The sequence below is a fragment of the Xiphophorus maculatus genome, chromosome 17 (genome assembly GCF_002775205.1).
Source record: "Xiphophorus maculatus strain JP 163 A chromosome 17, X_maculatus-5.0-male, whole genome shotgun sequence".
Classification (NCBI taxonomy): domain Eukaryota; kingdom Metazoa; phylum Chordata; class Actinopteri; order Cyprinodontiformes; family Poeciliidae; genus Xiphophorus; species Xiphophorus maculatus.
This window is the reverse complement of record NC_036459.1, coordinates 3,634,596-3,658,602: the sequence shown is the minus strand read 5'-3', so window position 1 is coordinate 3,658,602 and position 24,007 is coordinate 3,634,596. Positions and strand designations below refer to the sequence as shown.

The following is a 24,007-nucleotide window of genomic DNA, read 5'->3' as shown; positions in this document are numbered from 1 at the left end:
TCAAGTTCTTGAGTCAAAACATTACACAAAACTGGAAATATAGCTTCATGAAAAGCTGCACAACATTTCTCAAAATATAAACACACTTTTATTCAAAATGCCAAAAGGCAAACTATTTAGAAAATATCAAAGTAAAGTTTGACTATGCACAGAAACATGCAGGTTTATCAATGGCAGAGCACTTAATAAATTTCAATAAAATACAAAATGTTTTAACCATTACAATGGGTTGCTGGTTTCATGCCATCTCCATTATTCTAATAAATAATGGAGCTTTTTATGAAGCTTTGAAAAACATTACAAAATCTAATTATGTAACTTATCAAAACTTTTCAACTTTGCGAAATAAACTGATCTGCAGGTTGGAATAAAATGCCATCGTCCAAGTACCACATTGTGGTAGGAATTGATTAATGGGCAAACTGTCATATGTGTTTTTGTTTAAATGTTAATGGAGTTGCTCTTCAAATATCTCTTTACCAAGAAGGTGTGATTTCTGCTCACTGCCAAAGGATTGTTAAAAATGTATTACGTTTTTCGTTATTCCCAGTGATGTCATCACAACCGCTTTATACTAACCTAAGTGATATTTATTCACTTATCTCTAGTTTCTGAGAGCCTGCTTTCAGACAAGTTTGATGAGTATGGGTATACATTTATTGCACCAAGGTATGTTTACATGCAACACATGCAAATCCTACTTTCACTCCCAACATGACTGCTTTGACTGAGTATACCTATACATTTGATTCTGTTTTCCTCAGGATGTACTGCAAAGACTTGAAGCCGCCTGACAAGGAAACGAACAACACAGAGTACCTGATGGACTTCAACAATTATATTGACACAAAGACTCCAAACAACCCTATGTGTAAGTGTAATCGTACTCTTTTCAGCAATGCTAGTGCCTTGCACGAGGAACCCTTTTCACACTTTATTGTACAACATCAACAAGCATATAGATAGGCCAACAAAATTTAGTAAATGACATCATCGAAACTTCAACCATAGCCCCCGCATGCACGGCCCTCCACATTCTTGCCCACATAGCGAGGGACACACTGCCGATGGAGATGCGTCCAACTTGGTTAGAACGGAGCCAGACATTTACTGGCTAGAGTGAGAGTGGACCATGGATAAGGGGCTTTTGTAGGCTCTCTTTTTGTTGCAATTATTGCAGTACATCTCTACTAGCGTTCTGCATCTAGGTAATAAGGTATTTTTTAATCCTCTTTGTAAAGTTGTTCAAGCTCAATCAGATTGGATGGAGAGATACTATGAACAAGCCTTCCCAAAGATTAAGGTCTTTGTGGTTGTTGGGGACCACAATCCCCATAAAAACCTTTACAACTGTCTATTTTAATAGTTCAAACACCAAATATATGCTTAATCTGCATAAATACACACAGTGGAGACTGTCTTGGCAACATCTACAGTCTTATCTCCGTTCTTGGGAATGCAGTCAGTCAGTTTATCTTTGCCTTTCTTTAATTTAATGCATATAATGTGAGTTCTCTAAGTGACCATGCTCCCAAATCTGTCATTCCACTGAGCTTTGGCCGGATGGTTTGGTGTGCATGACCTGGCAAAGCTTTGTAATGTGGAACCCCCTCCCTTCATGTTACCTATTTGATGCTAACTCCAAAGATTTGACCATCACATGCCTGGCTGCACATGTGTGAGGCACATCGGCTTAGCTGTGACACACACGCCGGCTTTCTCGCTCACACACACGCCCATTCACCAGTTATATGCCTCCCACACCCCTCCTGTAGCCGCTCGACCTCATCCAATTACTGTGTGTTTGTGAAAAAGAGCAGGACACATGCAGCCCAGAGTGCGAGCAGAGCAATAAAACACAAATCAGGTCCGACGGACCTTCTCCGTGACATCTGACCAACGCATTACCATCCTTACCCTTTCTGGCATACTCTTATTGATATGAATTACCCATTTGTTGGCGCATTGAGCAAAGCAAAATGTTCCCTGGACATTTATAAAAGGGCTCTTTTATTGCGTTCCATTGTTTAATTTGATGGTTTGCATTTAAGGACTTACTTCAAACATCTCAACATGATCAATCCAATAAAACTTTTCACCCAGTTGAATTATTACCTCCACTGTTATTAGCTGCTAGTTTAATGGAGTCCACAGAGAACCATGAGGGAGGGAGAGGAGCGCGGCCCATGTGGAGGATTGGCGGCTCAGGAATCGTTACACGCTTTACGCGGTTAAGCCACTGCAGTGGCGAAGAAGTACATTAGGAATTCCTGGGCTGCCTTCAATAAAGAATCCCTAATGAAAACCACTGGATGGTGGGCTCGGAGGGGACCAAAGTGTTACACCAGCTGTTCTGTCTGATGTGTGAGGCGTGCCATAAAGACTGGGGGAGGTGGCGGCGGAGGTGTATCGGCGAACCCTGACGTTTATGGACTGGAGCGGGTCGATGGTGGGTTCAAAGAGCCAGGAACGGCCAAAAAAGGGGCAATCCCTTTTATCGCCTCTTATGTTTGTCATGTGGTCTTGTTGGATGTCTGCAAAAGTATTCTTTACACCTGCACCACTTCACCACCTACACCACAGAATTTTGAATTGCAACGGGGAGGGGGGTTCCCTATGACTTTGCTCCCTTTTGAGCCTTTTGGGTGTTTTTAGTCCTGAGGTTTAATTATTTTGGTTTCCTGGAAATTGCAGAAAATGTTTGTGTTCTGTTTAAGCTCACTCTCCTCTTTTTTTAATCCATGTCATTAGTTTTTTTCAATATCTGTAATTATTCAGTCATTTCATATTAAATTATAAAATTTTAGGTTTAAGTAATGTACTTTTTTTCCGCTTAGGTAATGTGGAGCTTGTAAACCGGCTTCTCCTTGATGCCGGCATCACCTCTGATCTGATCAAGATCTGGAAACGGAATGAGTTGCAGTAAGTAAAGCGGTCGTATTTGCTGTTTGGCGATACAGATGGTTTGAATATTTCAACATCACCAGTAAATGTCAAGCATGCATAAAACGTATTTCAGGTTTTTGTTACCATGTTCTTATAGCTGCATTTTCCCTGCTTGTCAGGCAGGGTGTTATTGCCAGATTTGTTGCGACTGATGGAGGAATCACTCGCGTCTTCCCCAAAAGGTATATAGAAAATAAGATTCACAAAAAACTTTTTTTTTTTCAGTTGATTAACATTTCTGAATGGCAGTAGGTTAATGTAGTACCTGTAGCAAGGCTCAAAAGACAGATTGGCAAAATCCGAAAGGCTCTTATTTCCAAAAGATGTAATCTGAATCTTTTGATGTCGGTGTAAAGTGTTTTATTTTGATGCTGATTTTTCTGTTCCCACTAATAAGTCAGGAAAACTTCGACCTCATCAGCTTTTAAACGTGTTTTCTTATTCACAAAATAGTCATAGGTGAAGGAATTTTCTCTTTTTGCCAAAATTCCTTAAACTGAAGTTTATAAAATTAAAAACAATATCGTCTGAAAGAATTTATGAATAACTGAAAGTACTACTGTGTACTATGTGATGTAAATTAACTGCAACGGGATTGCAAGAACATAAAATTTGAATTATTTTTTAAAAAAGCAGAATTTGGATTTCATCATGTGCTTGCATGCCCAACAGTGCCGGGCTGGACTGGAAAGAAGACGCAGAGACCTACGAATCAAGTTTTTACAAGCGAAGTTTAGACAATGACGTGTACATCTTTACTCCAACTCGCTGCACCGGTAAACCTGTCAAATATCAGGCACTATATAATCAGGGTTGCTTTCTAAAAAGATGCTTGTAAAAAAAATGATAAATTTTCCTGTCTCCTTTGCACAGAAAGTGATAACGATGTCCTCGTGAGCCGAGCAGTAAACCTCGAAATTAACAACATTACACTCAAGCCAGCAGGTAAGCAGCATTCTAATGTTGAAACCTGATTTTTTTTTTTTAAGCCTCTTTGCCTACTTACAGCGGCGCCTCTTGTTAGACACCTACATTTGCAACCATCGAACCACAGTTTTATCATCCACAGTCACACTCTTATTTCATAACCGCCACCCCTCATTCATCTGTTTCTCCCTGCTCTCTAACACACATACACAAACCACATATCAAGTCATCTCATCGCCTGTGATCTTTAGCCAAGTTTAATACTCAGGTTCAAAGAGTAAAGTTGACACAGAGGACCAGTATGATCTAGGATGTCTGGATTTTATGTTGTTTCTCTCTTTTTTTTTTTTTTGCTCAGTTGTGGGTGTGAAGTTGGACATCGATTCATGGATGGAGAGCTTCATCAACATCACTTACAGGATGAATGTAAGTACGGTAGATGTTTATCGGCATGAAGTGTTCAAGCACAGCTCAGTGTCAATGTTTGACTGTGTTTCTCTGTGTTTAAAGTGCAAGGATGAAATCTGTGGTTGTAAGAAAGGTGATCAGGTAAGAGTGGCTATTATTGTTGTGTTTTTTTTTTTTTAATAAATTCTTTTGGGGTGTTTGAAACTACATAGTGGCTCATCTGCATAATCATCTGTAATTTCAGTATATAGACTGTGTCGTTCTGGATGATGGCGGATTCATGGTGATGTCCAATCAAGAGGACTATGTTAATCAGGTGGGCCTTTGTATTTTAATTCAGAATAGCTTGACATCTTAGCAGTGTTAACTCAGACATCTCAATCTTTAATTTTCCAAAAGGTTGCAAGCTTCTAAAGCAGAACTAAAGTTTGGTCCAGTGATAAGTTTATGAGATGCTTTTGACTAAATCTCTATCCACACTGCAAAAACACAAAATCTTATCAAGTATTTTTGATTTAGTTCTAGTGCAAATGTCCATTTCACTTACAACGTAAAAAAAAATCTCATAAGTGGAATAACCTGCCAATGAACTTACTTTTGCACTTTTGTATCAATATTAAGGACTTATTGGCCTAAAACAAGCTCCTATTTCTTGCTGAAAAGTTATTTGCCAGTTAATTTTGTTTTATTTCTAAAGTGCTAAGATATTTGTACTAGAAACTACACCAAAAATACTCCATAAGACTTTGTGTTTTTGCAGCATAAATATCACTATTATTACATTATTAGATAGATCAATTATTTATAGGCCATTTAAAATAGACACAAATAAGTTAATCAAGGATATTCGGGTCCACATCAGGTTATAAATGTATTTTTAATTTGGTAAATTTTTATAGCAAGACATCCACAAAACTCAACATGGACCTTTTGTTCTATTAAACACCTTATCACCTGAACTATAAAAATGTGCAATATATATAATTATTTAATACTTAAACCAACTTTCTGAGAGAAGTAGAGGTCTCTGAAATAGCCAAATAAGAAAATACATATATTTTTAAAATTTAGATATTGTTATGTTGTTAATGTTCTAATGAGACTTATCTATTTCTTCACAAACTGGCCTATTTTGAAAAAATATATTTTGGGTGGAGAATCAAGTTCTGGGCAGTTTTCACTAATTCTTGCTCAGGATCAAGCTTTCGTCTTCAACTGTACTAATTTAATTGCTGTTTTTAGTTGTTAAGGTAAATGTCATTTAGTATCAGTTTGCCTTTCGAAATGCAAACACTTGTACTCCTGAAGCCTCTTCAATGGAATTTGACCCATTTGACACACACACACGCAAACGCAACCACAGACAACACCCCCTGTTTTCTTGTGCTAAGTGGACCGCTGATGTCATTTGAGAAATTTTTTTGTTGTTGTTGTTTTTTTTTTTGCTTCCTGCAGCTTTGACTCTGTCCTAATCAGGGCTGGGTGTCCGTTGGATAAATCAGCTGTCCTCTGATGTTTGGCAGCCGTACTAAAAAGCCAGCAGCCTTGTTTGTAGAGGCCTGTGTGTGCTCAATCATATTTCCTTGAGGAGCAAAACGTCTTTCCCTCTTTATGACTTTCTCTCCCCAGCTCATTCCTTTTCATACTCCTAAGTACCTTCTGGGAGTCTGCAGCCGGCGAGGCTGAGATCGTTAATTCATTATTTTCTCTTGCTGCGCTGAGAAAGAGTAGAAGGCTCTCGTTACCTTATGGATTGGAAGATTTATATATCGTTTGCCTAGAAACTGGAAAGCTTGTGTGGAGGGGCCGCTTGTTAACAGTGACCCTACAAAGTGGAAGGAAAAGGATAGTTTGCATTTCCTAAAGTGCTCACACATGCATTTAAGCACATGTGCAACAAGATACTTACTGTATGTGAGAGCTCCCACCTGGATACATGAGTACTTAAACACTTTCGAACACGCGGTCATGTCACACCTCTGAGATTACAGCTGCTTGATGGACTGTTTTCACTATATTGTAATGAAGTCTGTCATCCTGGTTTTAGTGTCTGTGAAATCCCTGTTCAACCATGCAATGTATATACATTGTATTAAGGAAATTGCTGTAATGCTTTAACATTTACTTAGAACTGCAAATTTTTTTGAACTGGAATTGTACGTCATAAGACAAAGTTGTGCTGAGTTTCAAAGTAGAAAGAAACAAATTAATATTTCTTTCGACAACAACCTTACCTTTGAACATTTCTCATATTTTTCATCCTAAAATGGATAGAGGATGAGAGACCTACAAAATTTTTAAACAGCTGATCTGACAGGCAGGGTAAATTCAGTGATAATCAAGGAAGTAGCCAAGAGACTGATGGTAACTCTGCAGAATATTTCCATCCTGCACTCCACAATCTGGAGTTCTTGCTTGCAAAAAACCTTCCTTAAAAGAAAGTAAAATGTGAAGAAGTTCATAGATCATGAAGTCTCAGTAAAGTCAGGTTTTTCTACAAGGTGTACTTTATAGGTGTTTTTCTCATTCCAAAACAATTTAATTGGCCTTTGTTTCTGAAATTGTTTTCCCCTATAAGTTTTGAGGTCACGCAGTCACACACCAGGAGACTTTGCCTCTGGGCCTGAGGCAAATTTTCAGTCTTCTACTCTGTTTTTGTTTGGAATCAAATTTCTTTTTAAAAACTCCGTGCCATGAACCCTGCACTCTCCATCGAGAGTGAAGCGAATACTGAAGGAAACGCTTTCTCCCTATTCCCAACTTTAGATTGGCTGTTTCTTTGGTATCATCGACCCTGACCTCATGAGAACTCTGGTCAACTCGTCACTGTTCACCGCCAAGAGCACCTACGACTACCAGTCTCTCTGTGAGCCCAAGAGAGAGAGCAAAGCGGCTGCAGGCCTGCGATCCATTTATGTGGTGAGTTACACAAGCCAGAGACCGTCCACGCAAAACACCCAGGGCCGTGTTCACACCTTTCCATATCCATACATGTTCTTTTTACTAATTTGCGTGCATGAGCAGAGAGATGAATGCAAGTGTAGCGATTTGAACTTATATTTGCCCGCTCACACACAGAGGTCATCAGTCACCCGGGAGCCATAAATCTGGATATAGCAAATGAGGGGATGGAAGGGGTGGGGGAGTAGAGAAACATGGTGAAAAGTGTTTGAGTGGGAGTTGCTGTAACAGTAACAAGATTAGGTGGTCTAATGTGTTTGAGTAACACATGGAGAAATGCAGAAACAGGTACTGCTTTACATCACTTCCAGAACGCACAAATTGGAGTAAAACGGCGCAGATTGCATGCAGAGATCACAGCGATAGATGAGTTTCTCTGGGTGCTTCCAGGTTTAGACAAAAGCTGATTCCCAGGAAAGAAAAAAAGATAAAGTGTTTACCGTCCTCATCAATGGACAGATGAAAATGTGTAATTTCCCGGAATGACCTAGAATGTGTACAAAACACTGGATTGATCAGGATAGGATGAAAGGCATATTCAGTGATCAAAGGCCCCATCAGCGGCGGGTGATGCCTCTAACACGGTAGGTTTAAAAACTCCTTGATGACTCAACTTGCCATCAACTGGAGTGCAGGAAAACGGCGGCGACTCTCCAAAACAAGGCCCTCGCATGCTAACCTTAATCAAAGCAGCATGTTGGCTCTTTCCCTCCACCCATTGGCTACCTTGTTTTCTTGCCGGTGCTTTGTTTGCATATTTACTCTGAGCATCTGTTCGGGAGAACTGCGTTCTAATTTCCTCAGAGAAGAGAAGAAAATAAAACTCCTTGGCAGGGCTTGTTGGTATTTGTGCCTTGTAAATCTGAGCAGCAACTGTGAAAATAAACAGGATGTGCCTACGATGATTTGTTAAACTCTTCATTCACTGTCTGTTTTTTGATATTTGTTTCCCCCTTGCCTCTTCTAGCCCACAATAGCAGATATATTGAATTTGGGATGGTGGGCGACAGCTGCAGCCTGGTGAGTCATTTTTAGTTTATTTTTCCCTAATATGGATACAATTAGATTCATTCCCCTCCCCTTTTTTCGTACAAATTCAAACATCTTAAAGCCAACATTGTAAATCCTTCAGTCCAGTTCGTAATGAAAAGCAGCCAAGGATTTGTTCCTCCAAATGCACATACAGTATAGCATCTGTTTCATAGATAAATTGTTCCCAAGATGGTTAACATTCCACAAAATCTTCCATTGATTTATGCTCCGTCCCACTGTCTTGATGTCATCACCAGCTTGTATTACAATATGTCCTGTAAAGCTGAATTTGAAGGCCACAGACAGTGTGACTATAATCACGGCCAAAACCTCACATTCATATGTTTTTAATTAGAAAAAGATGCAATTGAGCCTTTGAGTCACTTTGTTGCTAGTTTGCAGTTTGGTTTGGACGACTTTTATTTGAGTACAAAATTTAGTTTGAAATTTCCAACTAAATCGCAATAAATATCCAACTCAAGAAGTATAATTTCATGAAGTGGAACTTGGATATAGAATGAAATTGTTCTATTATCTTTATCTGTTAATTTTGATATATATGGGCTTTCCAGCCAATAAAAACCCACATTCAGCTTCTCAAAAAAATTAATTTTTGTATGTAACTAATAGAGTAAAAAAATAAGACAAGCAGAATTTCTGCAGAGTGTAACTCGAAGTGCTATGCAGAAAAGTAACAAAACTAAACTATATTAAAGCAATGCATTAAAAGTATAGCTGTAAGACCAAAGCAGTATATAAAAGAATAATGAAATGCACATCATGAATAAATAACTAGGTCAGTAAGAATAAACTGATGAAAAATGTTTTTAGTCCTGATTTAAAGAAGCCATCAGTTTCTGCTCATTTCATGTTTTCAGGGAATTTATCCTATAGCTCAGGACTATGGAAACTAAATGCTGCCTCACCTGGTTTGTATTTGGCCGAGGGAACACAAAATAGGTCTCTGATAACCTGAGGGGGGTCCATATGGTTCATACTTGACCATCAATTGAAATTGAGGCCTGCATTCAGAGCCTTACAAACCAACTTTATTATTTTACAAATAGTCAGTGCAGTGATTTAGGGGCTAGTAATCAGATTTTTCCCCCTGGTGGGGCTAGGACTCTTGGAGCAGCAATTAGAATGAGCTACTACCCAATTTTTATTTTATTTTTATTATTTTAGCAATTTTTCTTTCAGTGATCTGTATGGACACTATTCCTAAAATATATGTTTTCTTTCTATGTCCTGTTTTGACAAGAAGCCCATAACTCTGTTGATGCTTTTAAATTGGTGACGGGTTGAGATAATAATTAATAATTTACTTTCTGTGGATGTCAAAATTTAGGTCTGACTCTTTAGCTGCAGCCAGTTTTTTTTTTTTGCATGTTTTAGAGATTTAGTCATATCTTTGGGGCTCATTTGTTCCGTAGTTTGGGACCAAAATGGCTATTGTTTTTGATGTATTTAGGGAGATGAACCTCTGACCGATCAACTCGTTGATATCATGGACCCGTACTCTCATTGACTGTAAGAGACTGTGTTCATGTAGTGACTCAAAAAATACAGCTGTGTTTCATCAGCTAGCAATTATGAAAGTTTTTTTTAAATATTATATCATTGGGCATCTTGGGAAAACATAATGATTGATAAAGCAATGGGCAGGTTACACAATGCCCAAGAGTAAAGCCTTGTGGAACCTCTCATGTAATTTTTGTTTGCTCAGATTTAGGACTCCCAAGTAGTCCTGATTTGGACATTGTGACCAGTGCAAGATACTGTTTTTTTTTTTTTTTCAGCAGGAGAATGGGGGTTTATTAGCTATTTGCCATAATAATCAAAATGAACAGAAATATTTTTACTTGGAATATTTGTAACAAATTTATTTTTGAGTTTCACCATTTGAACTAAATTACTGAAATAAGCTGGAATTTGTATTCTAAATGATTGAGATGTACCTTTGAATTGGTTGAGATATTTTGATTGTTTAATATTCTATGTCTTTTGAACTTGTCTTTGGATTTAGGTCAATTGTGCAACAGTTGCTGGTCAGCATCACATTACCAAATGTTCTGGATGCAGGTGAGCGCAGTTGATTTAATTTTTAAGATACTTTCTTAACCTTAAATCTGGGTTTTTGGTTCATTGAAAATGACTTTGAAGCTTTAATTAGACTATGACTCGGAATTCACCCATCAGATGTAACTGGTTTGTAAAAGGGTCAAAAATTGCTTTTGGGCAAAAGAACTAACTGGCCTTAAACTTTTTTTGTTGTTGAAAATAAACTTTGTAAACTCAATCAAATCCTCCTCTTGGGATAGATTCAATTGTTGCACATGTGAAGCAGATACATGAGGTGCCGGGTTTTGTGCGGATACAAATGAAGTATCAGAAATGACAGATCACAAACGACTTCAGAACAAAGCTTGAAGAAAAGGCTCGTCTGTTTTGTGATGGAGATGTTCCCTTGTTGGATTAATTCTATTTCCTGCCATATGGATCCAGTTTTGGTCTAATAAAACACAGTTTTGACGCAAGTTTGCTGTTGCCACTTAAAATTTGTGTCACGACTGTGTTTTACAAGCAGACATTTGCAAGAAGCACATGTTCTTTATTTTGTTTTATTTTTTGTAAACATGTTCTTGTTGGCTGTTGTAAACATTATTTTGGTTTCAGAAAAACGTAACGTATTTGTCCATAGAAAATAGCATCTTAGAAATCAGAATTTGCATAGGAACGGTATAACATGGACTTATTTACATGCTTAATAAATATACTTGAGTTCAAGAGTTGGATTTTTATAAATTTACTGAGACGACGCTTTTGACACATCAAATTTGTTGACATCTGTAACAAATTTGTTTCTTCTTTGCTCCTTCACTCGTGCAGACCCGCCTATAGTCTGCTGGTTGAAAATGTGGCGTGCACATGTGTGTTGTTATTTAAGCTGATAATATTGTTGTAATTTTTAATCATAAAGTCAATTTCTACATGCTCTCAAATCACCCGACAGCTGAAACGGACGATCAAGTGTCGGATGCAATGTCTAAAGAGGTGTGCATCACAGAGCAAACGCAGTACTTCTTTGAGAACGATGAGACATCATTTGGAGGCTTATTTGAGTGTGCAAACTCCACCAGGTAAAGTGTGTCACACAACATATTTTAGATTTATTTTTTTTCCAAAATGTTGTTTTTTTGAGTTGCAATCAATTCTAGTAGAATTTTTTTTTTTTTTTATGTAAGGCACCATTCCTGCATCTTCCTCTGTATCCGTTTTGGGTTAAATATTCCACTTCCCACATCTCCTGTGAGGATGTTTTAGTGAGACTGTGTCTTTCCTCGACTCAGGTTCTTAAGTTGAAAAAGTGCTCTCATCTCTCTTCTGTGTGTCTTCTCTTTTCTAGGCAATACCTAGCTGAAAAGGTGCCAAATACAAACCTGGTCTTAATCATTAGTGACAGACAACAAGGCAACAGCCAGTCGTGTGGATTGGGGCCATTAGTACAGGATGAAAAGCAGTGTATCCTTTAAAAAATAAAAAAAAAATTAGACAGTAGAGTATGTGTATTTAATTCAGTGGATAGGTGTTTAAGAAAAACTTGTGCAAAGACGGTTGTGTTTGGATGCAGTTATGAAGCAACCGTAATAAGGGCAATAATTTCCCGCCACAACTGACTTTTCCAAATTAGCACAAACTTCCTATTGGCCTGCTTTGTGTCTTTGTCTGTATAGCACATGGCTGAGAGATCAGTCTGCCAAGTAGCTTACAAACAAATCTAAGATGATCTTTCAAACACTAAAGCCTGCATTCAATTATGGAAGGAGCTTCTTGGAAAACCCAATAGAGTTGAAAATGCCTGCCACGTCATGGAGATATTGAGCAATGTGTTCAAAATCCACGTTTTAAATATTTAATGTTCTTTCAGGTCATTTGGATTGTAGCTATGTCTGCTGCAATCAGAGCTTTCCATATGAATGGAATGGATTTTTTTTTTGTTTGTTTTTTTGCCTAATCACTCTTTAGTTGTTATGATTTCTTATCTGACTCTCTTAGCTGCTGGGCCAGATCCTTGTGAAATGGCTCTCAGTCCTCGCTACAGGAAAGGCCCAATAGTTTGCTTTGATAAAACTGAGCATGTAAGTTATTTTTCTTGTCTTTTTCTTGAGATCACTGACAAATGTTTGTGTTGTCTTCAAAAGTATTGATTTTCTGTACATTTTTCCTCGACACACGCACAATTTCCAAAAAGAAAGTTCATAAGAAGGACAATCTTTAGAAGATTGAAACGACATACAGTGATTGTTTTTGTTTCTCTTCTTTTATTGAAGTTTTTCCTTCCTTTAATGGCACACATTTCAAAATAGCTTCAACAGCGGTATTCTGTAAACGGTGGGTTTATAGCTGTCTGATGCTGCAGGAAATAGGACATATGAGGGCAGTTAAGGTAAATCAAGACCTATGGTAAGTTTGTGAGCTGTTGAAAGACACTAGAACTTCCCACAGAGTTGAGTGGAAGAGCAGGTCCAGTTGATAACTCCCCGTGAGTAGTTCTGCAGTTTCCCAGTTTCAAATTGCATTTTGTAATTTCATCCACAGCTGATTCATAGATGTTAGAAACTTTCATTTAACATCTTAAACATTGGAAATGGAAATAGAAAGGATACACATTACAGTTCTTGCACATATTCAATATAGTGTGAAGAGGTTAGAAATTTGAAGAATCTCCCACCTCTGGATAAGTACGGAAAAAGACTATAGTTTGGAACAATATTTGTATTTTCAGACTTTTCCTTAATAATTATCTAAATGCATACATCCAGTGTGACTGTCCATCTATCAAATTTTTCAATTTATCACATAAACTTGATATGTGTATCCAGGTATGGACTCTCCATCTGTCCGTCTATCAATCACTCCATCCATACTGTAATGCATACATCAACTTTGTTCATCTAGTTTGTCCTCCATCTATTCAGTTATCAAGATTGATTATATAAGTTAAGCAAACATTAAAAAAATCAAGTTTGTTCCCCTGTTCATCCTACCATTATCAATCTGTTGGTTGCTTCGTCCATCCATCCACCCACCACTTTAGACAGGCTGCTTATTTAAAGGCTTGCCATTGTAGGAATATGTCACATAGAAAAAAATGTCTTCTTCCTCTTTACTTTTATGCTTAAGATGAGCAAAAATAAACTCAGTAAAATATTTTTAGCTAACTAGAAAACAAATAAGTCTGAAGGGGCTTTGGTTTAAAATTGATCAAAGTTTGTTTTTTTTAAAGCCTGTAAAAGTGTGTAACCTTGACATGAAAATGTGTAGGAACCCTAATATAGGCAAAATTAAAAAATACTTTTACCTTTTTGACTTTCCACCCCCCAAAAATGAAAGGTATAGCAACAAATTAGAGAGAACAAAGCCAATTCCAGAATAATGTTTAAGTTTATTGGAAAAGAGGAAATTCCCCTGGTTACTTTTCGCTGAGTATATCATGGAAGAATCCTACCCATGGCAGCAATCCATCACTATCTTTACCTGATGCACGTCACACTTTCTTGTTTCCCTAAAAAGAGGTCCGTGTGAAGGTTTCCCATGCAGAGATAAACAGTCGGATGTTCTAAGAATTAATGAATATCTAGGCCAAACAAACATTTTTCTGAGCTGCACAGAATTTTTGCGTGTGAAACCTCAGGGCTGGAGCGCTGCGTTTATTTTGATTCTATAGTCCTTTTTCCAGTGTCAGTTTGACATTCTCACAAATGATCTCCTACGCCTGCTTTGTCTCTCTCACTCACACAAATGCAAACACTCACCCACGCACTAACTCTTATTGCCTCTTAATTGAACGCATCTGACTTTTTTTTTTTTTTTTTTTTGATATGCTTCTTTCACTCTGGAGTTTTCTGCTTATGTTTGATTTCTAACTTTGACCTTTTGCTGCATGATTCACGTTCTCTGCTTTCTCTCTGTCCTGCTTTGTGATTGTCTGTTGATGGTTAGGATGAGGCCATGTGCCGAAGGAGCGCTGGCTCCCCATTGGCTTCCTCTCTGCTCATGTTACTGCTGCCACTGTTCATGTGCTGTCTCGGGTCAGTCGCGTAAAGCAAGTTCTCCGTCTCTCATGAACGTCCCGTTACCTTCTGACACTGAATCTAACCGTTTTTGGCTTTCATGTCTTGTACTCTTGTTTTCCTCACTTTGTTTTCCTACCCTTTTCTCCTCTCCTGCTTTTTTCAAATATCTGCTCTGCTCCATGACTTCATGCTTTTTTTACATTGTTTTCCCACACTTGTCCTCATCGCCTGTCACTCGCTCATATTATACTACTGTCTGACTTCACCTCCCAGTCTCTCTGTCTCTCCTCAATATATTCCCCATCTCACCTGACTTTGAACTGCGAACCATGCTCTTTGTATCTTTCCTCATCTATCATTATCTGTCTCGAGATACAGAGACTCCTTTGCCTCTAGTGACTCTTGACGTACCCAGACACCAGCAAAAACAGATCACTCACCTCTCATTTGCATCCACATATTTGTGCGTCTCTCTTAATGTTTCTCAACTTGGTTTTTTGCTAAATTTGCTAAAAAGCTTCAAAATTTGCTTTCACCGTGGTACGCGTACAGATGAAGTTTGGTCATAGTGGTTTGAAAAAAGTACTTGCACGCCTTTGATAGAGCTCAAAGGTATTACATACAGTTTTTCACATTTTCATATTCAGTTTCAACATGTTTTTATGTTTTACTTGTCGTCCTCAATGCACTCTCTAGTTAGAATTAGAAAACTGCTACTTTTATAGTTCTCTGTAGACAGAAAGCTTGTCAAAAGGGATCATAAGGAGGTTCATTCTCAAGTGCAATTTTTAATTTCAACCGTATTTATAATAGTGCATAAGCTAGCTTTTATTAAGCATATTTGCTTACACAGTAGAAAATAGTGAAGTACTGTCCTAACTCACAAATCCCCTTTATCATGAACATTTATACTGTTAAAAGCTACCAAAAAAATGTAAAAAACCAATGAGAGCATGTCGGAAGCTGTTGGAGAGGAGACGTCTGCAAACATTTAACCTTTGGGAGAAACACTTTTTAGAACGCTCAGTAACTCTGACCCAGGCAGGTGTCATTACATAATTAATGTCATTGATACACGTTGTGATTTCTATGGCTCAGTGGTAACTGTGGGACGTCACACTCATGAATGAGTGTGACGTCCTAACCCTAACCCTATCCCTGACCCTAACCCAAACAAACCAACGTCCTGGTTTGTTTACATCAAAGTTCTGCAACTCCAGTCCTCGAGGGCTGGTGTCCTGTGACTTTTGGATCCATTCCTGTCCTAACACACCTGAATCAAAAGACTGAATTACCACCTTGGTAAGTTTCACAGTCTTTGTCACAAAGCATTCACTTTTGTTAATGACAGATGGAGGACCCAAACGTTGCAGAATACCGGCAGTCAACGGGAATTGCAGACCCCTGGTCTACATCCACAACAGCTCCTCAGTCCTACTGTCCCGCTGCTTTTCTTTCTGTTTTCTTCTGCTGCATCACATGTGAAAACATTTTAATTAACTTAACTTATTGAGTGATGTTCAGCGTGTTGAAGTAGTCAAACATGAAAGAACTCAGGAAAGTCTCTATAGACAGAAACTTGTTGTTTCTGTCTGTAGACAGAAATCATCCTTTAAGAACATGGATGATTCCCTGTACATGAAGCGTCTTCTGTACTCAAAACTCAACTGTCATTACAGGAACACTTTTTTGTTTTTCTTTAACTTTGTGCCTCTGATTTATTTAAAATTTTTATGGCTTCTAGTCCTCTTGAATAAAATTATGGCATGATGGCTATAATTTTACAATCCTGTAGTCAGCCATAAGGTGATTCACTAATCACTGGCTTCAACATAATGTCAATAAAAAGGTTCTTGGATTATTGGTACTTGTGTGAAGTAACTGTTGTGCAAGGTTGCTATCTTCATTATTCGCCATAGAGAGAGCTGCTGTTCCTGAAGCAGGAAGTTTCACTTATGAGACAAATATTTACAACTCCATTTCGCATTTCAGAGATTAAAACTGACCTATTCTGTTTGTAGTGAAATTTAATACATTTACCAAATATATTCAAAAGTAACAGCAATGTAGGATTACACAGTTGGCAGTGCCTACTTTAATATTTGTACAACCTATTAAAATGTTTACTTTCCGTATTCATTCAGTTTAAAAATCTACCCATGCTCAGAGACCAGTCTAATTTATACAGCTAACATATATCATTAAAAAAAATCTTTAGAAGTTTCCACTAAAAGTATGTTGTAATTGAGCTGACCTCTACTTAAGTCTGTTGATTGCAATCATAGCTTACTCTTTAAAAAACATGTACAACTGAGGAACTACGGACTACAATTGTTACATTGATACAATGGAAATTTTTGATTTGTTTCCAAAGTTCTGGCTTGAAGTTGTTGAAACAACTATATGACGATTCTCCAGATTCATTAGATATTTAGTTTAGCTTTACAACTGCAAATTTAATGTTTCCGGCTAGAATGTTGGAACTTGAGTTCATCCACTCCAACTTATTGTTACTACTCTTTCATCAGACAGCAATAGATTGAAAGTGTGATTCAAAACAGCAAGTTTAAACATTTTCAAGTTATTTTACAACTTTAAGTATTTTTTTTTCCTTCTTCGTCCTTCCAGGAGGAGGACCCAGACTGTGGTGGGGTGTCCAGCCTGACCCCCTCACTTTGGCTGATGGTGGTCATTCAGGTGGTGTTGCTCTGGGCTGTGACTGATTCCAGGCACTATGCCATCCCATCATGACCTCAGAAAAACATGATCTAGCCCTTTACGTTCACTCCCTCCAGATCAACAACATGGCTACCAGCATCCGGAGCTGCCACCCAAAGCAAACAGCCGCTCGGAACAAAAAAATAACTAAAAATAAATAAGTTAAAAGAAGAAGAGACTGAATTTCTTTTGTTTTCAGAGTGTCCTCAAAGTGTCTTCATTTGGGTGATGTGGACGAAAATATCTGTCGGAGGACAAAGGGTAAAGTGATTGGACTTCAACTATGGCTCATTTCTTCAGCTGAGAAATGAAGAGATTCATCGTGATCACCGACTTTTCAACAAAATCTGTTTGTCTCTGAAAGAGATTGTTTTAAGCATTGGTTCAGTGGCATAACAGTTGGCATACATCATGAGTGGAGTGGCTTGACTATTAAAGATGCGGAGTAATTTTTCCACCACTACCAGGAAGAATATTACCCTTAGCCAAAATAAACATTAAGAAATGACTTGCAGTGCTTAGTTTTTTTTTTTCTGATTTTCAACTTTCTACAGTAGAAGCAAAGTCCTACTTTTTTTTTTTATTGTCCTAGAGATACTTTAAGAGAATACCAAATTTCTGCGATGTCTCTTACAGTCTGATGTTCTTTCGCTGGTATAACCAATCTCCCGAGCGGAAACCATATCCTTAGCTACGTTTATTCACAGAAGCCTGGAATCGTTTATTCTTCTCCTGCCACAGAGCGCTTGTTTATGGGTGATGAGTTTTAACGTTCGAGTTAATTTTTGAAATTAGCTCTGGAGTTATGTGTTTGAATTTTCTGCCTCGATTTTTGTTTTGTTTTAGGATTGTTCCAGGGTAATCTTTGTTGCCATAGCGCACATTAACCAATCAGGAGATGTCCGGCTTGTGTCCTCTGTGGCTCAGTGGACAAAATGTCTAGTGCCATGTGGACTGTGTGACTTAAACAAACCCTCTGTAGACTGTAGCTGCTAAATGGAGTGTACTGTTGAATATATTGACTTATTTATTGGTTATTTGAGTGAAGTGTCTGTACAGGGTTCATGCATTAAAGAATCTGAATGAGGGGTAAGTAATATTTTCTGTGGTCATAAGGGGTGCATTTATATTTTTTTTGCTGTCACTGTATAATTTTTCTGTCTGCATTGACATTCAAGTGCATGTTGGTCTCTTCAATTATTTTATAGCCCTGTTTCCAAAACTGATCCCTCCCTGGAAACTCAAAGGAGGACAGAAAAAAAGAAGTTTTAGATTGTTTTTCTTTTTTTAATGTTTGAAAGTTGCAAATGTTTCTTAGCGGTAGCAAGAGTTCTGCATTCAGAAATAGAGCAACACTTCCAACTGTCCAGAAAGTGTTTTCCCTTTTTTTTTTAAGAAAGGCAAAGCAAGTTCACATTGATTATAAACATAGCTACTGCTTAATAAACCATGATTTCATTTACGTTTGTCAGGAGTTTAGCAATTGGTCCATTTAATAGATTAAATTGAGTATTCTAATGATTTGCTTATTGTTGCAGTTTTTTAGTTGCATGCTGTTCCTGTTTCTTTAAATTTCATTAGTACATCAGCATTCTTAATTCTTTCGACTGCTCCTTTCATTTTTTTTCTTTTTTTTTTCAAAAACGAGCTGCTGCTGTTGAGGAAATTGTAGTTTTTTGTGCCTTGTCCTTACATTTGTTATATGCCCCGTTAATATACTTGTACGCCTCAAACTTTTAACAATTATCACATTACAGCCACAAAAGTCAATGTTTGTTGTACATTTATGTTTATTCGTCGCCCGCGAGTCAGTGCTTTGTTGAAGCTCCTTTTGCTGCAATTACACCCGAATAGAGAATTCCCACCCAGTCTCAAGTCTTTTGGTCTCTAGCAGGTTTCACTTCCTGGACTCATTCTTTTAACACCATCCAACTTCACACTAAGTCTAACCAACTTCCATGTCTTTAGTAAAGAAATATCCTTACAGCATGGTGGGCTCAGATTGAAGTGCTACTTTTTTACAAAGGTGGATTACATTTATTAATTCTGAGGTCTGAAAGCCTGGGGTTGCTTTGGTTTTCACCTACAGATATTGCATTAATGTTCTGAATACTTATGCTGATACATTTAGTTTTATGAGTACACGTTTTGTTTCTGCTTCCTTCCACCTCATCTATACACTGCTTTACAGTGGCACGTCAAAATAAATTCACAATTAGATACAGTGCAAATCACAAACATCCACGTGACAAAATGTGGCAAAATTCAAGGCTTATGAATATATTTTCCAGACATTTAGTATATGCAAAGTACAACTATATATTTAAAAAAAAAAAAAGTTTGATTGAGGTCACTGTAAAAGTAAACAGAAGCATGATCTTATTTTTTAGAAGAATTTATTAATTTCATGAATGCACTGATTGGTCAGAACACTGCTTCCAAGCAAAACAATTTGCCAGCTTCTTGAGTGAAAACAAATCAAGTGTCGGCCTTTGAGAGCCACTTTGGAAATCTGGGCTTCCCACAAGTCTAAGCGTGTCAGAAATGATTTGATTTTGGTTGCTAATTTATGTATTTGTAATGTCAGGAGGACTTGTGGAATATACCCCAAACAGGCTGGAAGTCTTGCATATTAACCAAGCTCTAAATTCTTCACATGAAAGCGTTCTTTAAAAAAAAAACAACTTTATTTGATACTTTATCCTTTTCTTGCAGTTTGAGAATCAGGAATTTGTTGATCTCGCTGCGACACTGATACTTGGCTAAAAAGGTAGCGCAAGCCAGTCAGATGTAAGATGATCCACCATCATGTACTCTTTAGTGGCTGATGATGCATAAAAAATAACCGACGCTGCCAGTGTGGTTACATTTGGAAATGATCCCTCCTGTTGACATTTTACATCAGATATTCTGTTAGAAACTGAATCTGCTTACATTATAAGATATCCACTCTGGAAAAATAAAAAAAGTTTGTCATGCGCTTGAAACAAAACCAGGGTATTTGTCTGCAAGTATAAGTGTATGTTCAGATGCATGCGTGCAGTAATAATTTTTATGTGCTGATCAAAAAATATATATATAAATTGACAATTTGCTTTGTTTGATTTTTAACCATGAACATGTTTTGATTTTCAGTTAATCACTTCATAAGCAAGGATTTCATTTCTGTGTGACAAACATTTGTTGGTGGCAGACGAGTGAGTTTTTGGCATTATCCTAAAACCAAAACTCGTGTAATCATTCACTCTGCAGGCTGTTTTGCATTTTCTGTAACTTTAGACTTCTAACAACAACAATGTGGTTACAATTGTATCTATTCACCTCTTTAACCATCAGAAAGTGCCATATAGCTGAACTTGTATTCTCTTGCGGAGAACCTATTATGATATAGCATTTATGCAATGTTACTGAGGCACGACTGAAGTATCTGAAATTATATCCCTGTGCTGCATGGAGATGGCTGATAAAATCCGGTGTGCTTCTGCTTTTTAAAAATGTGTAGCCTTGGAAAGCATTATATTGTTGTCGAGCATTTATCCACTGTATAACAAGGTATGATCAGCTAATACTGCCCTCCTGTTGAGGAGACAGCATTTGGCTTTACTGCATACAAAAAAATCCTGACTGATGTTTAGATGCACTGTTCAATCAAACTGACTGATGCCTTCCATGATTTATACACCATACCAGTGCTTTAGCCCATTTTCTACAGATTGGAAATTGAGCAATTGTTTCTCAGCTGTCTTTAGATATAAAATAGTAGCTGTCTAAAGGTTTTCCTATGATTTATTTCTTAAACTTGGCGCTGATGGGTTTCCTTCCTTTGTTGACAAAAACTTCATTATACCATATGACTACCTTTTAGCATCACTATGAAGTTGAAAGTTCTGGTAATTGCATATATAGAAGCACCATTTCAGTGGTAACTGAAATAGTTACCACTGAATGTAAACAAGCCAGAGCATGTTTACATGCTCTGGCTTGTTAGCCATTAGCTAACATGCTAATCTAACATGTTAATCTGCACTGGAGAACATGCTTAATTATTCATGCTTATTTACTCCACAGTAAATTATTTGTATAGAGTTACATTTTCTACCCAATGAGTAACAAATCTTTTTTAGAGATATTGGAATGCTTTATATTTAGAATAAATATACCTCTTATTAAAGATTAATGATATGATCCATATTCACAGTTTTTGCAGATAAAAATCCCCTTTTTTGATTTTCTTAAGTATCCTGGCTTTACATACAGCTGTCTATTAAAGACTACCTCCTTTCTACCAAAGACGTCATAGTGCCAGTACCAGTGTGTACTCAGTCTTGGCTTAAAGTGTATTTGTAATCAGCCTGAATATCATATAGACTGAAAGTTTTGCGGTTTATCGTGTAAATCTGCTCTTATCTGTCCCATTGCCCATGCCATTAATACACCAAATGACACTACAAGCTTTCTAGTGTTAAGTGTAAATCCCACAAATTGACTAAGAGTAGGCAAAGAAACATTGCAGACTACAGAAGTCTCTTGACAGGATTTACTTTATCCTCAAAAATTTAATTTTCAAGTTAAGTGTAGTGTAGATATTTGCTGATAAGAGTCTTAACTTTATGTAATTAAACTTGCACACAGTTTAATTAAGCCCTGATTTTTAGTGCATTAAAGTGACACTGCATGTCATCCCTATTAGCCTACATGTATTGATTAGTGCTGTGATTGTGTCCAAATGAAATTACTCCCTACGTTCTGGACAATTCAGTTTCCTCTGTTTCCTTTGACATGATGAGATATGTTTCTGAGGAGAACCTCTTAATTCTCTAAGTCTATCTCTACAGTTTTCAATAAACTATCGCTCCTGCATGCTGAGTAGTTTGCTGAAATGTTAAATTAATGTTAACATGTTTTTTTTTTAATGTTTTGATATGACTAACCTATCAAAACATTCAAGTGCTGTTGTAGTTAATCATCGTGTGCAGATAGAATTACAAAAGCTTGCTCTCCTGCTTGGAGCCTTTCTTTGAACATTTAAAAAAAACAAAAACCAATGACTCGTGTTTTTACTGCTCTCTGTAAAAGCGTTTTCTGAGGAGCAGCATCTGACACAGACAGACTGGAAGCTGCATAAAATAGTCTTTCACTATGAACATTATGATAAAGGCTTAAAATTTACATTTCATGGTGAAAGTAAAATTTAGCTTCCACAAAATAGCTTGTGCAAATTACAATACATTTAGCAAGCCACGCACAAAAATATGCTAGAATTTTAAAGAATTGCACAAAGTTGAGCTACACCACTAACTTAAAATTGAAACAAGTATCAGGAGTTTAGACAGAAACTCTGTTATGGATCATTTAATGTCTTAATCAGACCCTCCTATGACAAAGTATCATTAGAACGCTAAGTTTGACCTTGACGTGTTTTTGACATTCATCTTATTCCCAACTACCATGAAACCACAGGTTCTTGTCAACTTGCCTCCAAAACTCTTCCATATATTTGAGACCATTTTTGATTACCAGTAAATACAATCCAAACAAATTCTATATAAAAAAAAATTGTCAATTTATATTCTTCCATGTAGAAATGATTTTAAAAAAAGACTCGTATTAAGTACATTTAAAACAAAGTACATACAAGGTGTAGGTACTGGGCTAAAAATGCTGGCATGGTCTGTTAAGTCATTTTTGGCAGAAAAACAATGTATTTATTAAATTAGTTTAGCTAAAATCAGATGCTGTCACCTCAGGAACAATATAAACTCAGTGTGGTATAAAATGTATCTGATTCTGTTGGTGCTCTCTATACAGATCATGTGGGTTTGCCTTTTTCCTACTGGAATTTTGATGATTGCTTTGTTTATGAGTTTAGGTTTTTTTTTTATCTATGTCTATTGTGCCATTTTATTCTTAGAGAATATTTTTGATGGATGGAGCCATCAAGTCGCTCCCTGTGTGACTCAGATTTGGCACTCTTGGTGGACAGAGTCTCCCCCAACAGTATTTGCGTTGTGGAGGTTGATTGTTTCGAAAAAGAACATGTAAATCAAATCGGGGGGGGGGGAATGAACAAATTGAACATCCCAGGAGAGAAAAGTTGATGTCAAATGAGGTATATTCATAATAAAATTTTGCCTTTACCCTGTTTTTTTCTTAAGTTTACACCTGTGTGTGTGATTGTTTCCACAGCAAAATGTTTTTTTCTTACTTTAATCACATTTTGAATACACCTTTTCCATCCGATTATGTGAGCATGTGATAGAAGCGTTCCTTGACAAGTTCCCCGTTGTCAAGCAGACAATTGAAACTGACATCCTGCTAAAATCAACAGTCAAGCTGAATGTCACAACAAAGAAGCTGGCACCAGCATCAGTTGGCAACGACCTGCAAATTTACTGTAACTCCTGTCTTCCATGTTGACCAAATAGTGGTTCAGTCATTAACACAGTTCACTTCACACTTGTACCTGAAACCAGCTGTGTCTTAAGTCTGCAGTGTTCTCGAGCTGCCGTTTTTTTCACTGCCCCCAAAAGACAAACCTTTCACTCATTTTGCTCTTTATTACGCACATTAAACTTACCTTGGTTCATGAGGATAACCGGAAATTCCTAAGGTGCTTTGGGACATTTTGAATGAGACCAATTTTGATGTCATTAGTGTTCATTTTAATGAAAAGGGTCTTTCTTGCCGGTAGCTCGGGAGCTAAATGACTGCACTGGGACCGATAGTTTAAAATTGTGGTACCGTGTAAAAGTTTTCATACCCCTTGAACTTTTTCACGTTTTGTCACTTCGTAAGTACAGACTTCCTGCGCTGTGTTTTACTCGGGTGTCGTGTTACCAATACAAAGTAGTCTGTAAAATAATTCATAGTTTTGAAAAGATGTAAAATTCAAAATCTAAGAAGCATGACATGCATTTCGATTCAATCTCCCTGAGTAA

General features: G+C 37.3%; 1 protein-coding gene across 3 annotated transcripts in view; it reads left to right on the top strand.

Annotated features, from left to right (window-relative positions):
• Window positions 1-23,213, top strand: part of LOC102232366 (voltage-dependent calcium channel subunit alpha-2/delta-1-like) — a 95,493-nt gene extending 72,280 nt beyond the window's left edge. For all 3 annotated transcript variants that reach the window (XM_014471342.2, XM_023350016.1, XM_023350015.1), the window contains 16 exons: window positions 609-669; window positions 765-871; window positions 2,838-2,922; window positions 3,066-3,128; window positions 3,619-3,722; window positions 3,820-3,891; window positions 4,232-4,299; window positions 4,384-4,422; window positions 4,526-4,597; window positions 7,048-7,200; window positions 8,210-8,262; window positions 10,301-10,356; window positions 11,288-11,414; window positions 11,681-11,796; window positions 12,331-12,413; window positions 16,980-23,213. In XM_014471342.2, coding sequence (XP_014326828.1) covers window positions 609-669; window positions 765-871; window positions 2,838-2,922; window positions 3,066-3,128; window positions 3,619-3,722; window positions 3,820-3,891; window positions 4,232-4,299; window positions 4,384-4,422; window positions 4,526-4,597; window positions 7,048-7,200; window positions 8,210-8,262; window positions 10,301-10,356; window positions 11,288-11,414; window positions 11,681-11,796; window positions 12,331-12,413; window positions 16,980-17,102 — 1,382 coding nt within the window. In that variant the 3' untranslated portion in view covers window positions 17,103-23,213. The remainder of the gene's footprint in view (window positions 1-608; window positions 670-764; window positions 872-2,837; window positions 2,923-3,065; window positions 3,129-3,618; window positions 3,723-3,819; window positions 3,892-4,231; window positions 4,300-4,383; window positions 4,423-4,525; window positions 4,598-7,047; window positions 7,201-8,209; window positions 8,263-10,300; window positions 10,357-11,287; window positions 11,415-11,680; window positions 11,797-12,330; window positions 12,414-16,979) is intronic.
• Window positions 23,214-24,007: the final 794 nt, after the last annotated feature.